This window comes from Marmota flaviventris, chromosome 2 (assembly GCF_047511675.1).
Source record: "Marmota flaviventris isolate mMarFla1 chromosome 2, mMarFla1.hap1, whole genome shotgun sequence".
Lineage (NCBI taxonomy): Eukaryota > Metazoa > Chordata > Mammalia > Rodentia > Sciuridae > Marmota > Marmota flaviventris.
Genome location: NC_092499.1, coordinates 104,522,375 through 104,541,926, shown reverse-complemented (window position 1 = coordinate 104,541,926; position 19,552 = coordinate 104,522,375). Strand labels below are relative to the sequence as shown.

The following is a 19,552-nucleotide window of genomic DNA, read 5'->3' as shown; positions in this document are numbered from 1 at the left end:
GTTCAAATTAATAGTGTGACTATTTATTGCTTCAGTTTCTCCTTGGCTAACCCTCCTTAGACAGAAATGGCTTCCATACACTCTAGAATCCCCACCATTGAACACTGGGTTCCGGGCACCTTCTACCACCTCCCCAAGTCATCCACATCTTCAGGAGATTTAGAAATTGGTGCTGGACTGTTCCTAACACCTCTGTCCTCTTTGTTAAATCATCTTCTGAAGTTTCCTCAGCCTCCACTTTGGACAATAAGAAGTGTCTCATCCAAACCTTATTTGAGTCAGGAAAAAGAATTGTTGATGGAGGTAGTTAGATATTAAAGGAAATACTGAGGCCATTTAGTAGCAGGGACTCACAGAACATGTGAGCTTTAAAGGGCTTTAGAAGGCACCTAGCCCAACCCCCATCTCCAATCCCCTCTGGCTCTACAGATACTATTCTTGTGTCCATATAAAACTCACAGTCCAGACCAGAAGACCAGGATTCTTCTAATCCTCATTCTGCCACTAGCTAGACACCTTGTTCACATAATTTCTCTCTGTTGGTCTCAGTTCATCCATAAAACAAAGGGAATGGACATTCTCTCAAGAGTTCTTTCCAGCACTGATAGTCTATGAAATCAAACCAAGGGTCTGGTTTCCCTATCAATAACAATGAATGTGGGTAGAACCTTCAAGTGGAAGAAGCTGAGATCTTGCATAAATAAGAAACCAACAACCTTAGGATTCAAATACTGGTTTAATCTATTAGTTATAAAATTCTCTGAATGTTCAGGACCAAGAGACTGGACAATAACTAGGGGTCAGTCAGGACCCCTGGGTTAAGGCTGCACTTGTCCTAACAGCTGACCTCTGGGGATACATTTCTGGAAGGCTGGTAAGGGGCACATCAGAAGCATTTGAAAATCACCTGGAAAAAAATATTTTCTGGCAAAAAAATAAAACAAAACAAAAAAATAGAAACAAAGTACAGCTACCAAGAAAGTCTAAACTCTTCCTGGTGGGCTGGGTGAGATGGTGGGCTGGGTGAGGTGGCATCCAGGAGGGAAAGGAAGGGAGCCTTGGCAAGACCCCTTAGTGACAAGAGGAAGGGAAAACAAAGGCTCCTGAATAAATCAGAGCCAAAGTGGGACTGAGACTGGGCCTGGGGCCAGGGGAAACTGGCATATACAAAAGAGAGCCAGGAAAAGCAGGGGACTCAAAGGCCCCGCCAGAAATGGGCATCCCAGACAAACCCAAACACAAGACCCACCCAGGCCCACAGCGGGACGGTGGCCAGCTGCTGCTGACACTACTGCCACATGCTGATAGAGCCGTTATTAGAGAACACTAGGTCTTGGGGGGAAGTAGAGAGGCCCAACATAAAAATCTGTTTGCTTATCCACTAAATTATTTATAAAGTACCAGAAGATACTTGGAATAGTCTATGGAACTTTTAAGAAGAGCATAAAAATAGTCCTGTGAAACTGGAGGAGGAGCAAAAACTAATATTTTATGTCTTTGGAAAGTTAGGCCCAGGAAAGCTATTTCAAGCGAATATAGTGCTTTGTTTTGAACATCTTTAAAATAACCTCCATGTTAGGTAGGGGACTACATGGCTAGAAGAGTAAGAATGGGAAGCAGTGAATGGCTGGCTCTTAAGAAATCAAATTAATCAAGAGAATGATCCCTTGAAATGAGCAGACCACACACAGTTTTACAAATGTAGGATACTGGGTCTTTCTCTATCTCTACATAAGACATTCTTTGGGATACACAGGACTCTTTCTATTGCAAAATAATTTCTAAATTAAGAAAAAGTGTCTATCAGCTTTTGGGAGCTTTTGGTCATGAAAGTATAGACTGTTTTTGGTTAAGTCCGTCTTCTCTATGATTGGGTGGAATTTCCTGAACCATCAGGGTTATGGGAGAAGGTCATTGATGTTTTGGGTCTGGCACAGACACTGAGGACTACTGAGTTATCTGTTGGAGCAAGTGACAGCTCTTAGCACTGTACTCAGAAACCAAAGCCATATTTTACAGAGGATAAAGCAAAGGGTTAGGGTCTCAGCTTGGAAAAGTTTCCTTCCACTTGCTTCAGCAACTCCTTGGCACAAGTCTTTGCTGTAGTTGTGCTTAGAGGACTCTGAATCATGAGCTTGGGGCTTTCTGTGACTTTACTACAAAAGAATAGTCCTCCCTCCTGAGTTAAGCTCAGCTGCCCTATGACAGGAGGAGCCATGCAGCAGGAAGCCGATGAGTACCTGCAGGCCAATGGAGTCCGAAGCCAAAGCCGAGTTCATAGCATTAAAACTATCCAGGGCTGACGACTGGGTCTGGATGTGACTCTCCAGATAGTCCTGCTGAGCATGGGAAACCTGGAGAGATGGAGGAGACAGCCACTCAAAACCAATCCGTACACACCCACAGCCACCCTCAGTGAGGCTGGAACTTTCTTCTGAGAGTAACCACATCACTTCAACAGTTATCTACAGTAAAGCTGTAGATGAAAAGTCAACATTGGTGTGACCCCGAGAGTAGAAATGCAGGACTTCTCCTTGGGGTGGTATGTACAGGTCCACCTACAGCGCCTCACTGAGACCTCATGGTCACTGTGCAGGAATCAGTCACTGCCCTTTACTACGGGAAGAAGCAGAATGGGAGAGGGACGTTAATGAGTTGCTTACAGTCAAACAGCTGAAAAGCATCATAGCTAGGAGAACCCAGTTGGGATGACTTTGGCCATCTTGCCCTTTCCCCTCACCACTGACAGAACACATTTTGGGTTCACCCAATTCTCAAGAGTTGTTTTGTTGCTGTCTCTGTTGGGTGTGTGTGTTTAATGAGTTTGAGGAAGTTTCATCAGAGGCCAGAGTTAGACATTACCAAGGGCTGGGCAGAGAGGCGAGCAGGCAGTAGGACTAGGGACAGGAGTTTTCAGCAAAGCTCAGGAGTGGACCTTGTATGAATGTGGGAGGTCACGGAAACAGTCTAGCACAGCAGAGCAGGAGGTGCACTCTGCTGGGTGGGAGAGAGACAGCTGAAACAGGAAGCCAGGACTTGAGCATATGGCAGGCTCTTGTCCAGGGGCATGCTTGTATGATAATAATTTAGCAATCCTAATCTGGCTGCAGGATGTAGTTGGAGAGACACTGTGGGCAGAGAGGTAGGGCTCCTGGGACAATTCTATAGTGAGAAAATGAGCATATGCAAGAAATGATGATGGGAAGCAATGGGCAGGTCTTGTTTACACTTCTATTGCAAATTCAATCCTTTGGCTGTGAGAATAGTCATTACTGTCTGTCAGGGGATGACAGAATGAATTTCCATAATTAGGTGAGAATGTCACACATCCCCTCCTCCAGGCCAGGAAAAATAGGCCAGTGGGTATGTTTACATAGCCCCATGACTATAATCAAGGCCAGAGGGCCTACGTGAGCAGGAAACCCCACAGCCCAGCCGGGAACTAAACTCAGGCACAGCTGTAGCAACTGTCCTCTTTCCTGCAGATGTTGACTCTCACAGAAGGGATGTCGCATGTGTACACAGACTCCTATCTTTGGGATTATTAATAACAAATACTCTATATCCCACAAGCATTAGCTTGGTATAACTAGAGGAAGCTTATTTTCTTAAATTTTTGAGTAGGTAATAGATTAGCCCGGTGCACAAAAAGTATACAAGGCACACACTGAAACAAATCCCCCTTTCACTCCTGTCACATCTGCCAGGTTACTCCATGCCCTCCTCTGCCCTCCAGTTAGGAGCCATTGTGAATAATCACTTTCTGGATTATCTTTTAGTCACTTTTGTGCATATAGAAAACAATCTTGATGTTTGTATTCTTCCCTCCTGTTTTATATAAAACAGGATATTTTGTTATGCAGATTTTTTTCCTACATTTTTCATCATGGACCCTTCATCCTTGAAGGCCTTCCCTATCTCTTTTCAAAGGGTTTAGTTACTCCTTTTTTTCTTTTACAGTTATATGTCTTCTGTTGGAGATATATATTACTTTCCTCTTCTTATACAATATTTGTGTATGTGTGTGTGTGTGTGTGCTGCGCTTGGGGATTTGAACCCAAGGCCTCATGCATGCCAAGCAAGCACTTTACCACTGAGCCACATCCCCAGCCCTACTCTCCTCTTCTTAATGAATGTTTAAGTTTCCAATCATTTACTTTTACAAGCACTGCTGCAATAAATAAGTTCATCCATAAGTCATTTCTCACACAGATCAGAGTTTATCTGTGGAATAAATTTTTAGGAATATTAGGAATAGACTTCAATGGGAATGCTTCAAATATAAAGATTACCCTTGCCACAAAAGTTTCCTTTAAATAATAAAGTCTAAGTTGTGATAAAATTCCCTCAGTTTGTTTAGAATGTGGCTCCATTAAAAACCAACAACATTGTATACTCAAATATCTTTGGGGATCAGCTGCTGAGAGAAACCTCCACCATCCCTTCGAACAGCCATGACTTGAGATATGGACTTACTGATAGCTCCTGGGTAAGCTGGCGAATCTTCTGTTTCATCTCATCATAGTCTCCATACATCCGCTTCCTTACTTTTTCCAAAGTGGCTCTTACCTGCAGCCCAAAAAGTGTTAAACATCAAGCATTTTTACATTTTCATGCAAGATATCCAAAACTTCACTAATGAATAAAGGGCTCCATTAATAATAATATTAATAATAATAACAATAATTTCAAGTACAGGACATCTAGTGAATTAGAGAGGATGATCCAAAACCTAGTTAGAAAACAAGAGAATAATCAAAATTTTATATATAACATAATGATTAAGAAATATTAGATATACAAATAACAATCTAAAGGAAAATATGGTTTTTAGAAATTCACCAATCACTTTCCTACTACATTTGGGCAAGGTCTGACTTTTCCCATCACATATATATTTTTACGAGTAGAAAATTTTTTTGTTTTTTTTTCTTTGCAACAGTTTATTCTGTAAATGCACAGCTAAGAGGACCACCAAAAGGCAAACATAAACCTCTATTTTTCTCTATTTCTGCTCTGATTGCCAAAAAACAATTAATGGAAGATGGAAGACAGGAAAACATAGCTGAATGGTCCATAAAATCCAAAGTGGGTTCCTCAATAATCACCAATAATCCATGAGGCACCAGGTCTAAGAGAGGTTGAAGGGGGCCCCCAAACACTATTCACACAAACACTATTTGAGGTTCTCGGTAGTGACTGTCAGAAGAGCACCAGGGCCTTAAACATTTTTAAACAAAACAATAAACCTCACAAACAGACACTGCTTCCTTCTTTCTTCTGATGCCTGTAGATGGACTAAGTGCTCAGGAATCCTCAAACAGGACAGGAAGTCTCAAGGATCTTCCTCCAGGCTCACTCTAAAATATCTACCTTAGGAAGGATTCACGGGCAACAGGTCTCACTAGAATGTGCATGTGTAGGGACAGAACTGGGAGGCTCAATTTTGAAGGTGGGTTTGCATAGCAAGCACATTTTTTATGAAAAATTATTCTGTATTATTAACCACCAGGTAAATGCACATAGAAAGTATAATAATATTCCATCTCCCCCTAGTAGAATGATTGTTATGAAAAACAACAACAAATACTGGACAGGACATGGAGAAAAGGACTAGTGTACACTGTTTTGGAGAAGGTAGTTATTAGTAAGTTAGCACAGGCATCATGGAGAACAGTGTGCAGCTCCTCAGAAAACCAATAGGAAGCACAGCATTTTAATTACACTGTAGGTTGGTGGTGATTTAGGGGCAGAAAGGAGGAAAGACCCTAAGCCTTCCCCCATGAATGCTAATAACAGGGTCTACTTTCTTGCTATTAACTATAAACAAATTGGGAAAATTAGGCCAAAAGCATGACTTTCTATTGTGGGCAGATGGAACAACTGTCATTTGTGGCCCTGAGCTGGCTTGCGTACTGTCACCTGTGGTGAGTGGTGAAATCTTGAGCTGGGTGTCTCTGTCACTAAAGAATACCAGAGGAAGCCAACAGAGCCAGCATGCTCACCAGGGAGAGAGTAAACAAACCCATAAACATACACAGGAGTGACCAGGCCAGAGATGGATTTGAAGGTGAGACTGGAAATTAACATTACATTGCAGATCACAGTGGAGGCTAGTAATTCCAGGTCAGAGCCAGCCCTGCAACTCTGGCACGTGTCACCCACAGGTAAGGATCAGCCTGAACCTGCTGTCTTTGTCTTGGGCAATATGAGACTTGCAACCTTGCTTAAAAGGCTTTCCTCTAAAGCAACAGTATGTTATTTTGAGCATATAAATGATAAAGACCTAAGTGTTTCCTTCAGGAAAATACAGGAGGCTTAGAATGCCCAAGATGTTAAGAACACATAAGAGGGCAGAGGCTATAGCTCAGTTGCAGAACGCTTGCCTAGCATGTGTGAGGCAATGGGTTCAATCCTTAGCACCACATAAAAACAAACAAAATAAAGGCATTCTGTCCATCTACCACTACAAAAAGGAGGAGGAGGAGGAGGAGAACAACAACAGATAGGAATGAAATAATCCACATGGCTAAAAATTGTCTTTGGTGGATAGAATAACTGGGAATTTGAGGCAGGTGGTTGACACACACAGTGTATGTGTGTGTGTGTGTGTGTGTTGCTTTTCTAGATTTTCCTCACATTTTCTGCTAAGCACTTATTATTTTTTAAATTCAATAATACATGTATTTGGGTGAGGGTTGTAGCTCAGTAGTAGAGCACTTGTCTAGCATGTATGAGGTACTGTGTTTGATTCTCAGCACTGCATAAACATAAATAAATAAATAAAATGCATGGTGTTCATCTACAACTAAAAGAAAATTTTTTTTAAACAGTGGCTTTGCATGTCATCTGCAAACCCACTAAATGAAATAAGGACAGCCTCACAACCTTCACATGAGAAAACAGAAGACTAAAGAGGCAGAGGTGATGTGCTGAGCCACCTGGAAGCAGGGTCTCTGAACTCACAGGCATGGGAGCCTCCCCTGCACTCTGCTGCCCTTGCTGCTCACAAGTACTTTCCATGCCACACACAGGTCAGGGCTTGGGGCCCATCAGTGTTAGAGCAGCTCATTTCCTCTTTCATCTGATAAGTGTGGTTTGGGCAATAGGAGCACAGAGTCAATCTAGGGGGATATTGGGTGGGGCTAAAAGAAACAGAGATAGACATTAAAATGTGTGAGAATGCTCCAAAATGTTAACAACTATGCGGGTTAAATTGGCAATATTATGAGTGATTTTGTTTTCTTCTTCATATATTTTCAAATTTCCCCAAAAGAATTTGTAACTTAAAAAAGATAAGAAATAAAGCATTCAAATAAATGGCATTGATTGTCTTGGTTTGGGCAATGGTCTACCGTGCTTTATTTGCCAGCATTCATTTCACTCAAATAACTGGTCTGAACCCACCACATCCTCTTAGTCCATTTGCCAGGATTGCTTTGGGATCAGGCATGTGACCAGCCCTAGTGAATGAGACAAAAGGGGAAATCTAATGGCTGGAGGTGGAGGGGTGGGGGGGGATACAAAAGGTATCCCAAGTGAGTGGACTCTTTCCTTCCTCCAGATACTGTCATATTTTCAGAAGATGTCCCAAGCCTAAGGCTGAGGAGGAAAAAAACAATGGGGAACACAGAAAAGGAGAACCAGCACCTGGCCATGCCCAGCCTGGAGTCCAGCTACTTCCAGACTCATTGCCACGTGAGATCAATTTTCTTTCCGAGTTGACGTTTCTCTTACTTGTATTCTAAAGCATCCAAAGTCATGGAGTTGTCCAAACTTATACATTAGGCATGTCCAACGTAAAAAAACAAAAGCTCTTAAGAGTCTTCATACCATATATGGAAAAAGGAAGCCATGGATGGGTCTCCTAGGATCCTCATTTAGTAATATCTATCCCATGCAGAATGACATCTGTGCTTTTAACATTACCACGAAGATATGTAGAAACATTTCCATTTAAAATAACACTATGAATTTTTACAAAATGCCTTATTATATTCACATCAATGTTTCCAACTCTGCCCTCTTACATGTTATAAAAGGAAAATAGACCAGAAAAACAAAAAAGCCTTCAGTGGCTCACATCTTTGATGTAGTTCATCTCTTCTTTCAGCTGATTGGTGGACCACCCATACACCACCATTTCTTTCTGCTGATTTGGATCGGATCTTCGCACCACACCATAAACAACACCCTGAGGAAGTTTCCTGGTAGGTTCTCCATTGCTTAGTTCAGGAGGCTAAAAGAAAGCAGGAAAACAGAAAAAAAAAAAATAACAACTCATGAAAATGGCTAAATAATGGGCCCACTGTATGGTAATGCAGATTGTGCACAAAGCTGCCTGGCAACAGGGGTGGGTGGGGCTCCCAGTTTGGGCTGGGCCTCCCTCTACCCTAGAGGAAGAACATCTTTGGCTAACTTCTATAGAGGCCCTTGTCCACTGACCTCAAGAGCGCATCTGCACAGCCCCGCCTTCCCAGAGGGGGGCGCCCTTTTTCAATTCTCACAAGGTGCCAGAAGAACTCGGGTTATGACACAAACAAGTGTTTGAAACCTCACGCTTATGACACTAGTTCCTTTTATGACTTAGGTGCATCACTAAATACATGGCCTAAAATGCAGGAGGTTGAGGTTAGCAGTCATCAGTCAGCCAAATTGTCTTCCGAGGGTAGTGCTTACCCTTGGAGCCAACTTCTGAGAAAAAAAGGTGGGGTTAGTGATCATTCATGAAATATTTCTGAAAAGGCAAGCACAGGCCATGTGACTCCAGTCCAAAAGAATCTTCCTACTCCTGCTGATGGATCCTTAATTCCTTCAGTTAAAGCTTTGATCACTGTTGAAATGCAAATCCCTTTAAGAAAGGATAACATGTCCAAGTCTTAATACACCTTTATGGAAGAAGACTCAGGAAGCAAGAAAAAGGAGAATTAAGGTTGGCTGAGTACCGACCATCTGCTAGATTAACGTTCATAAGCACTCTGTCACAGCAATTTTCCTCTTATTCCTAGCTGAGAAAACTGGTATTGAGAGAGATCAAATAACTTATGTTCTTTAAAAGTAAATTCAAGCCTATCTTGTCTGACATTAAGTACATCCCCTTGTACTGTAGGGTATGCTAGATGTAGAGGGACAGAGTGGGAGCCTCTACAACATGGAAGGGACAGAGGCAAGAAAGAAACCCAGACCAAGGACTGGGACTACAATGATAAGACAGCCCCCTCACCAAGCATGGTGGTGCACACCTGTAATCCCAATGACTCAGGAGGCTGAGGCAGGAGGATCACAAGTTTAAAGGCAGCCTCAGCAACTTAGTGAGGCCCTAAGTAACTTAGCTAGACTCTGTCTCAAAGGGAAAAAAAAGGGGGGGGGAGGGATGTGGCTCAGTGGTTAAGCACCCCTGGATTCAATCTCCAGAACAACAACAACAAAAAAAAAACAGCTTCCTCCTCATTTTTCCTGGGCTGATCCTCTTACCACCATGACACCAGCAGAGGCAGGAAACCTATCAGGGCAACCCCACTCTCCCACTAGCTCCTCAACCACCTTTGCATAGATTCTTTCCATATCTTTACAATGTATTTTTTGACATACAAAACCAAAATTTGCATTTAATATCATTTATTGTGTCAGAACAATGAGGATTTTAATGATCCCATTCAAAGTTTGTAAAATTTTTAAAAAGCCTAGAAAGATACATGAAAGATACAAGTCAATAATACTATTGACCTCTGATGAGGGGACAGTGGGGCTGGACAGGGACACTGGAGAGCAGGATTACTTTTGTTTTTTTCTTTACATACTTCCATATTATTTGTATAATTTCTCTCTCTCTCTCTCTCTCTCTCTCTTTTAACAATAAGTTTTATAAAAAGAGAGAAAACACATTCACTACTTCCCAACCTTCTGCACATTCTTGGGAGAAGATCCGAAGAGTCTGGTACACTCTGTCCTTGCTCCTTGTAAATGCACACGTGTCCCTGGCAACTAGATCCTGCAGGCACTGCTGCTGCCCCAAAATTTGTTCATAAATTCAGGTGAACAGCTGTTTAATGGTTCTCTGTGGGATGGCGAGTCAGCAGTAAGATCCCCAATGTACTAGGCATGTAATTAGGAAGAGGAAAAGCTCTACTGAAAATCCCCACATACCAGGAAATAAAAACATGTTCTTTCAGTCATGGGCTCCACCCAGTTCTTGAAAAACAAGCTCATGAGAACCTGAGGCTTTGGTGAGATGCAGTCGCACAAAGCAGAGGTGCTCAGAGGTGGACCAGCATGCAGAAAAACTCAGGTAGCTGGATTCTGTCTTCCAGGGGGGAAATGGGTGCCACCACCAAGACAGGAAACACAATACCAATAACAACAGTTTCATGGAACTCTGCCTGAGAGGGCCTGGATCTAAAGTTGTGTGAGCAGAATGATACTGAAGATGCATTTAGTGAAAAATAGTAAATGGCACATTCCTATTGTTTGTTTTAGGAATATGTGCACTTATGTGTAAAACATCTAGAAAGATGCAGTGCAAACCTTCAATGACAATTTCCTCTTAATTCAGAACACCACTTTTCCTTTATACTCTTTTGTACTCTAAATTTTGGCAGGTGGGGAAAGGGGGGCAAAAAAATCAAAGTGTTATTTTTGAATTGATGATTTTTATTTCAATTTTCAATATTTTCTGAATACGTAGGAAGCTTTAAAAGATAGAAGAGGTTATGGGAAATCGTCCTCAGTATATAAATATGGTACAGCTGAAGGGAACACCTTTGTTCCTCTTAGTTGGAGGGGTAGATAGTTGACATTTGCCCCAATCACAAAATGTATACCCAAAAAAGTGCCCAAAAAGCAGAGACTGCTATCCATCAGTTTTACAAAACATCAGTATGCTTGTGGTCAAAAACTGGAGAACACAGGAAAAAATTAAAAGAGCTAATGTTTGGCAACATTATACCTGAATGTTTCTCCTCTTATAGCCTTTAAAATATCTCTCTGTAAGATAAATAATAACTGATGCATGATAAAAGTATTGTGATAATATTTAGAAACAGTCTATCTTGAGAGAAACATGTTGAAATATTTATGACATATTTATTTCTTTACACAGGGCAGAGGGAGTGGATGGGGGTATAGACAAGGAGAACTGGCCATGGTTGAGGGCAACTGGAGCTGGATGAAGGGTTAGTGATTCATCACACAGTTCAGTCCCCTTTTGTATAAATTTCTCCATAATTGAAAGATTTCTTAAGCCCTCCTGATAGTGTTTTTGAATATTAAAAAGTCAAATTTAAAAAAGGATATACTAGGGCTGGGATGTAGCTCAGCGGCCAAGCACTTGCCTCATGCTTGCAAAGTTCTAGGTTGAATCCCTTAGTTTCAAAAAAGAAAAGACAAAAAAAAAAAAAAAAAAGAAAGAAAAGAACCCCCCCCAACACACACACACACAAAATTAAACTAGACCTATTACCAGCCTCCTGGGGTAAAACAGTAACAGGCAAAAATCTCCTTGAAGACAAAAGCCCTAATACGACCTGGAAGGAAAAGAAAGTTGTTCCAAGAAGGGAAAAGGAAACAACCAACTGAAGAGGCCCTCCATTGGCCCTGAGTGAAATGCATTAGAATTAACAGCAAGTGTGGTCAGAATGCAGAGCTGCCCCATTAGGGTATGTCTAATGAGTACTTAGAGCTTAAGTTTAACCTCCAGGTTCACACTGTGTTAGCAGCTGTTAGCAGCAAGTACTTTAGAAACTTAAAAAGAAGAAACTAAAGGAAAGTATTCAGTCTAAATTGCTACAATATGGGATTCACTGGCCATTGGAAGAGTCTGGCCAGTGAGGCCAGTGAAAGGTCACCATATTTTCCAGCTCCTGAATCTTACAATACAACAAGTTTCACAAAGGCAGGAACTTAGTGCCATCTTCACAGCTGTGTCTCTATACTAAGCATAGATAGATATTCAATATGCATATGTTGAAGGAAGGCAGACAGATCAAATTTTTGAAATTGGGACTCGGGTATTTGGCATCAGAGAGACAGACAGTCAATCTGTACAAAAAAAAAAAAAAAAAAAGTCCTTTTGTCAATAAGGGATCTTGAGGAATAAATAACACAGAAATATAGCTTAACTCATTGGAACCGATGGCAGTAGACTGCCACAGCCAGCCACAGCCCCAGAGGCCAGAACCAGCAGCTGGTCACATTTCCAGTCTGCCAATATAACTTAGGATCATGGCATGAATGACTTGAAAAGTAGAAGTCAAGTTACTTCCAACACTTCTTGTAGTGGACCTCTTTTCTCTGACCAGAGGATAGTGGGTGCCCTGGGGCTGCCGAGTGCTGAGGCAGAGGGCAACCTATCCATCTTGTAAGCAGAGCTGGTACTTTCAGGAATCTGCACTGGCCTGTCTGACCTGTGTGTCCATCTTAGCAAATTTTTCATCCCAGGTCATTACTCATATTTGACATTGTTTTGCCTTCTTATAACAAAAATGAACATAACAGCTGAGCCCAAAGGCCCTTCCACAGCCTGGACAAGAATAGGGAAGAGAAGGCTGCCAGCTCTGCATCTTCAGAGAAATGGAAGCCTTTGACTTATGAGAAAAGTTATTATTTTTTTTTAATTTTCTGACAGTCTCACAGATTAAATAGAGACCACTCTCTAATCAACAGTCCCAGAGTAAAAGGAAAGAACATCTGGGGGGAAAAAATCAGGAACTGTTTTTCTGGAACCTAAGGGTATATAGGACATGCCTTAGGTAACCCTGACTGATAAAATGTAAATATATCTCCTAAGCAGCTTTAGCCTGATAAGACAGAGTATGCAAGTTGATGTTCCCAGGGCTACATGGCAGAGTTACAGACCTGCCTTAGGATCACAAATTCACTTTTTGTACCAGCTGGGTGGCTCTGTGCAACATTAGTTACTTCTCTGAACTTCAGAAAAATTGAAAAAGAGTTGTGTAGTCGAGACAGTTTACAAACAATATTCCCAGCTCCTTTTCAATGTTCATGGAAGTGTGGGTGGAAGGCTGAATGGGGGTGGGGGCCACTGGGGGCAGCCAATATAGCCCTGATCTGATTTGAAATCAAGCCCCTGCACTAGTGGGATGCTTTATGGCTTACAAACATATTATTTGAAGAAAGAGTTCCACAGCTAAAATAATTTGGAAAAACAATGAGTCTAAGCTAATATTTCCATTTGCTCTCAGAGGAAACTGAGGCCCCTAGAGATGGCATGACCTGCCAGAGCTCTGCAGTGGTGGTGAGGAAGCCAGGACTAGAAGCCCAGGCCTTGTCCCATCCTCCAGGGCTGTTATCGCTGAGAGGCACCAGAGTCCCTGCACACTGTCACAGAGGGCAGCCCCAGCCCCATCTGCAGCCCTGAATCATGGCAGCACACTCCCTCACCTGGCAACAGTCTGGATGTTGTATAAACAGTCACGCCAAGGATAAGAACCAGAGAGCTTATTCATCCAGGGCTTTTAAAAGAAAGGGACTATAAAACCTGATAGCCAGGGTTTCTTCCTGTGAAACATTTTACTGGCTACAAAATTCCCCACTCTATGTCCATATGCACACATCTGCTCTCCCTCATTCGGTTTTCAAAGGTCTGGAAAGGGCTTCTTTAAAAACATCAGGTCACTGAAGGACACTTAAATGCTGGATGTTAATAACTATTTAAAATATTGTCTGCTTCAAGCTATTCTATCAATTTGCAAAAGCCTTCATGAAAAGTACACAATCAGCTCAAATAAGATTCCCTGAAATTCAGCTATGCATTAGATCCTGATTCAACACATCTGTGTTGGCATAGGCTCTGTCTCTTATTTATTTGTGTGTGTCTGTGTGTGTCTGTGTGTGTGTGTGTGTGTGTGTGTGTGTGTGTGGTCGGGGGAGTGGGGATACCTGTACACACATGGAAACACAGTGCCAATGGATCCGGATAGTAATGTGAAAACAGACATTCTCAAAGTTCTTAGAAAATTATAGATTTTACAGCTTCAAATTATCTACTATCCATTTTAATTCTAATGTTCAACAATTTTGTAAATAATTCCATATTTATCACTTTTTCAACATGAAATTTGTACTTGCAAACTAATTAGCATCCCTTCTCCCACATTATCAATGATTCTTTTTTTTTTTTTCCGAAGAAAATGCCCGTTTATTGAGGAACAGCTCTGCATATTTATAGAACCGAGGGTGGTTAGATAGATATGACAGTTTAAAGGTTGAAGGGTTTGACAGTTTGGCATGGGGTGCTTTCTAATTGGTGGGTAAGGATCATGTGAGCCAGCAAGGCTAGTCTGATTGATGGGTAAGGATCATGTGAGCCAGCAAGGCTAGTCTGATTGGTGGGTAAGGATCATGTGAGCCAGCAGGGCTCACTATTGGACAGCTTTTCTTAGGGGATGGGGAAGTTCTTTGGAGCCGGGGCAACTCCCAACATTTCCCCCTCTTTGTTATTAAATGAGAGTGGGCATTGACTCATTCTGGCTGTTTCCTGCTGAGATGGGGTAGTGTGGGAGAATCAGAGAGGAGGGAAGTAAGGAGCCCCCCAGGAGGGCAGAAAGGACTGGTATAACTTCAGGAACCAGATCAAGGAAGGTTCCTTGCCACCACAGATCCATGATGATGTCAGTCCATTCGGCATAGGTCTTGACTGGAGGTATCATCAGTAGCCAGGAGTTTTAATTCCCCATTCGGGAGGTTCTTCACAATTAGTCGCGACATGGCACCAGGTTCCTCTGTTCTGATTCTAGCACCTCCGGACAGCGACTGCCCATGACAACTTTCACGCTGCTGCCATGGGAGCTGCCATCTTGAGCAAGCCGGAACAAAGTGACCAGTGATCCTTAATATACAATTAAGAGCCCACAGCTAATTCATCTGAGCTGTTCATACAATTTAAGGTAATTGTATCATACAAAGAAATTTATTAGAGGTTGAACAGAGTCCTCAAAAAAGAAAAGTTGACGTTCTAGGCCCCAATGCCCTCAAAATTTGACTTTATTTGGAAACAGGGTCCGGCTGGAGATATAGCTCAGTTGGTAGAGTGCTTGCCTCATATGCTCAAGACTCTGGGTTCAATTCCCAGTGCAAAAAAAAAAAAAAACAGGAGACAGAGTCAAGTGAGTCCTTATAGTGGGTCCTAACCCATTTTTACTGCTATCATTACTAAAAGGGCAAATTTTACACACAGGGACAGATGTGTACACAGGGAGAACTCCATGTGCCACATGAAGAGTACAGTGATGCAGCCACAAGCCAAGGACTGCAGGAGGCACCAGAAGCTACAGGAGGCAAAGAAAGACTCTTTCCTTGAGCCTCCAGAGTACAGACCTGCCAACACCTTGATCCCAGATTTCTAGTGTCCAGAATCACGAGGGAATAAACTTCTACTGTTCAAGTCCTACAGTTTGAAATGCTTTGTTTTGGCAGCCCTAGGATATTACCACAAAATTCATTCAACACAATCAACAGTCATTCATTGGGCTCCTACTTGGAGCGAGAAAGGGAGCTAGGTTCTGGGGAGAAAGAATAAAAGATACTGCTCATTGCTCTGCATGTGTCTATACACAAGTGAATGTCATATACAAATATTTCAGAAATACAAATCTGTAGACATGTGGAGTTCTTAGCAGCAGATGGCTATGTGCCATGCGAGGGGGGCAGCCTGAAGTCTGGAGTTTGACGGAGGGATAGTCACTGAAGCAAGGGAAGGTCTCTGTGGGGAAGTTGATTCTTGAAAGACAAGGGAGTCTTGGGTAAAGTGAGAGCTGGCTGGGAAGAGACTGCAGACATGGGCAGGGATCATCAGAGGTTCAGAGGAAGAAGGAAATGCTAGTTGCTTGGGAAGTTCTTTAACAGCAGAGAAAAATGACCAGATGTCTTCTAATGTGTCCACCTATACCCTGTTGAATATTCTGCCTAGAACCTTCTGGGAATCTGTTCATATAAAATGAAATATATTTAATACTGAAATAATAGCAATATACCAATAAAACACTGGCATTTTGTAAAAAGAAAAAGAAAGAAAGAGAGAAAGAAATCATCAAAACAAGCATGGCCACACTCTAGGACAGGGCCCAGGCTGCAGAACTGGTATGTGGGATAGGCATCTTTCCAAGAGAAGCCAGCTCCAAACTATGCTGGGAGGTTAGGTGCATGCAGAAAGAGGAGGCATATGGATGGAGGGATGCTCAGATTCACAGAATAGGATGGAATGACATAAAAAAGAAGGTAGAAGGCCTGAGCCACATGGCCCCCAAGGAAGGAGGAGAGGCAGGGAAGCAGCATGGGGGTGAGGAAGTGGGAGGATGACTCCAGGGGGGTAACAAGGAGGACAGCAAAGGCCAAGGCCACTGGGTCTGGCCTTCAAGGGAAGAGATCTGACATGTCATCACTGCCTCTCCAATCCACCTTACAAGCCAGACACTGTGGTGGCTACTTTGCTTGTATTAACTCATTGATTGTGTAGCCAGGTGTTGTCACTCCTGCTCTGAAGATAAGGAAGCTCTGTGTGGGGGTGTGCACCTGTGACCAGCAGAAAGCAGGCTCCAGCAGTTGAAGTCTCTGAAGAGAAGGACTGAAAGGAGCAGGCAGCCAGGCATCTGCCTTAGGGATAGGAATCCTCCCAGTATATATCATGATCCCACAAATCCATAAAAAGGCACTGACTCTGTTGTAATTGCCTCCAGCAGGCTCCGAACACACCTTCACACAGCCGGGCAAAATGTACCATCTGCAACACACCTGCATTTTGAGTAATTCCTCTTCCGATGACTGGAGAACAGGGACAGAAGAATACCCAGCAGGCAGTGGCATCTATGCCTGGCCAACCACCCCACAGCATCCCAGTTACTCTAAATACACTAAGTGTTTTCCAGGATGGTGTTGAAGAGTAAAGCTCAGCCCACCCTCAGCCAGCTGTAGCTCTAACAAGGCACTGGAAATCCTTTGTGAAGCTTTAGGTTATTAGGAGTCAATCAGGCTACTGACCTCTTCCCACTTCCATATCCAAGCTAGCACCAATCTCCTGGCCTTTGACAACCACAGTTCCCCTTTCAAAGGAACCAAGTTATCTGATCAGGGAGGGTCATCCAGGGTTTTGGGTACTTTGCAATTTTGTGGGTTCCAGGGAGGGGCAGTCATATTAGAACCACATCAGAAGAAGTGGCCCCTCCAGAGTACCCTTGTGGGTGCGTGGACTCTGGCTCTCAATGATTCAAGCTCAGGAACCTGTCCAGCACATGATGATGAAACCACTCAGAACAGCCCCAACAGAACCTTCAGGTGCTGCCACCACCCAAGGACTTCAGTCCTAGAGAAACCTCCAGCCCCACCCTCCTCCTCTCTATCCCAGTTCTTCTACAATGAGTCACCAGTGTGTGACAGGTACTCAGACTGCACACCCGGTCTCCCTAGTATAAGTGGCATCGTGATGCCTATACTGCCCCAGTGATTTCTGACCTGAGCTCCTCTGCACCTTGGAACTCCTAAGCACCCACAGTAGGATCTGGGAACGGAAGAGGAAGGGAGACTAGGAGGACTCTGACCCCTACCAAAGCCACTTTTGCCTGGTTTATATATGAGGGTTCAATATATAACATATTTATTTAAAAAAAAAGTCTACTGCTTTAACAAATTTAAAAAGCATTACTCAAGACAAATAAGCAAATGGGTACACAACCCGATTATCAATACCACTTGACATGGCTAAACACATGCCTCTTTCCTTGGGATCACCTGATTTGTCTTCAGTAGTGACAGCCCCTCCAGGACATCTACCACCCCAGTTTCAGCACTCAGAAACCCTTTATGAACATCTCCCCAGGCATGCAGCTTGGGTCCAAAGACAACAGACCAAATTTTCAACTCTTCTACCACACATACAGGCGTAGCCACCAAGGCCCTTATCCTGTCACTCGGCCCACTTGGGCCTCTAATTTAAACCCATATAAATATGGTTATGTCATACTAGACAAATGTGCCATAAATATTCACTGGAGAAAAAAAATAGCCTATTCAACAAATGATGCTGGGAAAACTGGAAATCCATATGTAGCAAAATGAAATTAAACCTCTATCTCTCACCCTGAACAAAATCAACTCAAAGTGGATCAAAGACCTAGGCACTAGGACAGAGACCCTAAGCCTAATAGAAAAAAAAAAGTAGGCCCAAATCTTCACCATGTCGGCTTAGGATCTGACTTCCTTAACAAGACTCCTAAAGTGCAAGAAGTAAAATCAAGAATCAATAAACTGGATGGATTCAAATTAAAAAGCTTCTTTTCAGAAAAGGAAACAACCAATAATGTGAGAACAGAGTCTCCAGATTGGGAGAAAATCTTTATCACTTGCACCTCCAATAAAGCATTAATCTCTAGGATATATAAAGAACTTAAAAAACTTAACACCCCCCCAAAAAATACAAATAATCCAATCAATAAATGGCCTAAGGAACTAAACAGATACTTCACAGAAGAAGTAATACAATCAATCAACAAATACATGAAAAAGTGTTCAACATCTCTACAAATTAGAGAAATGCAAATCAAAACTACATTAAGATTTCATCTCACTCCTGTCATAATGGCAATCATCAAAAATACAGACAACAATAAATGTTGGCAAGGATGTGCTGAAAAAGGTACTCATACATTGCTGGTGGGATTACAAATTGGTGTAACCACTATAGAAAGCAGTATGGAGATTCCTCAAAAACTGGGAATGGAACCACCATTTGACCCAGCTATCCACTCCTTGGTTTATACCCAAAGGATTTAAAAGTAGCATACTACAGTAATGCAGCCATATTAATGCTGATAGAAGCTCAATTCATAATAGTAAACTATGGAACCATGCTAGGTGTCCTTCAATAGATGAATGGATAAAGAAAATGTGGTATATATATTCAATGGAATATTACTCAGCTTTAAAGAAGAATGAAATTATGGCATTTGCCAGTAAATAGATGGAGTTGGAGAATATCATGCTAAGCAAAATAAGCCAGTCCCGGGGCTGGGATTGTGGCTCAGTGGTAGAGTGCTCGCCTAGCACAGGCGGGACCCGGGTTCGATCCTCAGCACCACATAAAAATAAAGGCATTGTGTTGTGTTCATCTATACCTAAAAAACAAATATTTTAAAAAAATAAGCCAGTCCCAAAAAACCAAAAGCCAAATGTTTTCTTTAATATGTGGATGCTAATTCACAATAAGGCAGGGGCCACTAGAGAAGAATAGCATTACCTTAGATTAGATAGAAGGAAATGAAGGGAGGGAAGGGGAGGGGAGGGAATGGGAGAGGAGGGGATATGGGGATAGGAAGGATAGAACAAAACAGACATTATTACTTTATTTGTATATGTGACTGCATGACCAATATGATTCTATATCATGTACACTCAGAAAAATGAGAAATTATATCCTATCTATGTATGATATATCAAAGTGCATAAATTTATTCTACTGTCATGTCTAACTAATTAAAACAAAATTTTTAAAAGTATTCTAAGCAGTCATTGTGCCTGAAACCATCAACTATAAAAGGGACATACA

At 42.2% G+C, this 19,552-nt stretch overlaps 1 protein-coding gene and 1 long non-coding RNA gene across 4 annotated transcripts in view; one reads left to right on the top strand and one right to left on the bottom strand.

Moving 5' to 3' along the window:
* The window catches only part of Myzap (myocardial zonula adherens protein), an 86,364-nt gene that overhangs the window by 51,282 nt on the left and 15,530 nt on the right, over positions 1-19,552 (bottom strand). For both annotated transcript variants that reach the window (XM_027925005.2, XM_071608311.1), the window contains exons 3-5: positions 8,084-8,239; positions 4,477-4,569; positions 2,241-2,354 (exon numbers count right to left, since the gene is read on the bottom strand). In XM_027925005.2, the coding sequence (XP_027780806.1) occupies positions 2,241-2,354; positions 4,477-4,569; positions 8,084-8,239 (363 nt within the window). The remainder of the gene's footprint in view (positions 1-2,240; positions 2,355-4,476; positions 4,570-8,083; positions 8,240-19,552) is intronic.
* LOC114083756 (uncharacterized) lies at positions 5,920-15,408 on the top strand. 2 transcript variants are annotated; one of them, XR_003581198.2, is made up of 6 exons: positions 5,920-6,167; positions 6,834-7,034; positions 7,565-7,698; positions 8,114-8,210; positions 14,754-14,903; positions 15,194-15,408. It is a non-coding gene; the product is annotated as an uncharacterized lncRNA (long non-coding RNA). The 2 variants fall into 2 exon arrangements; XR_003581199.2 differs by having other exon boundaries at positions 5,923-6,167; positions 6,834-6,924.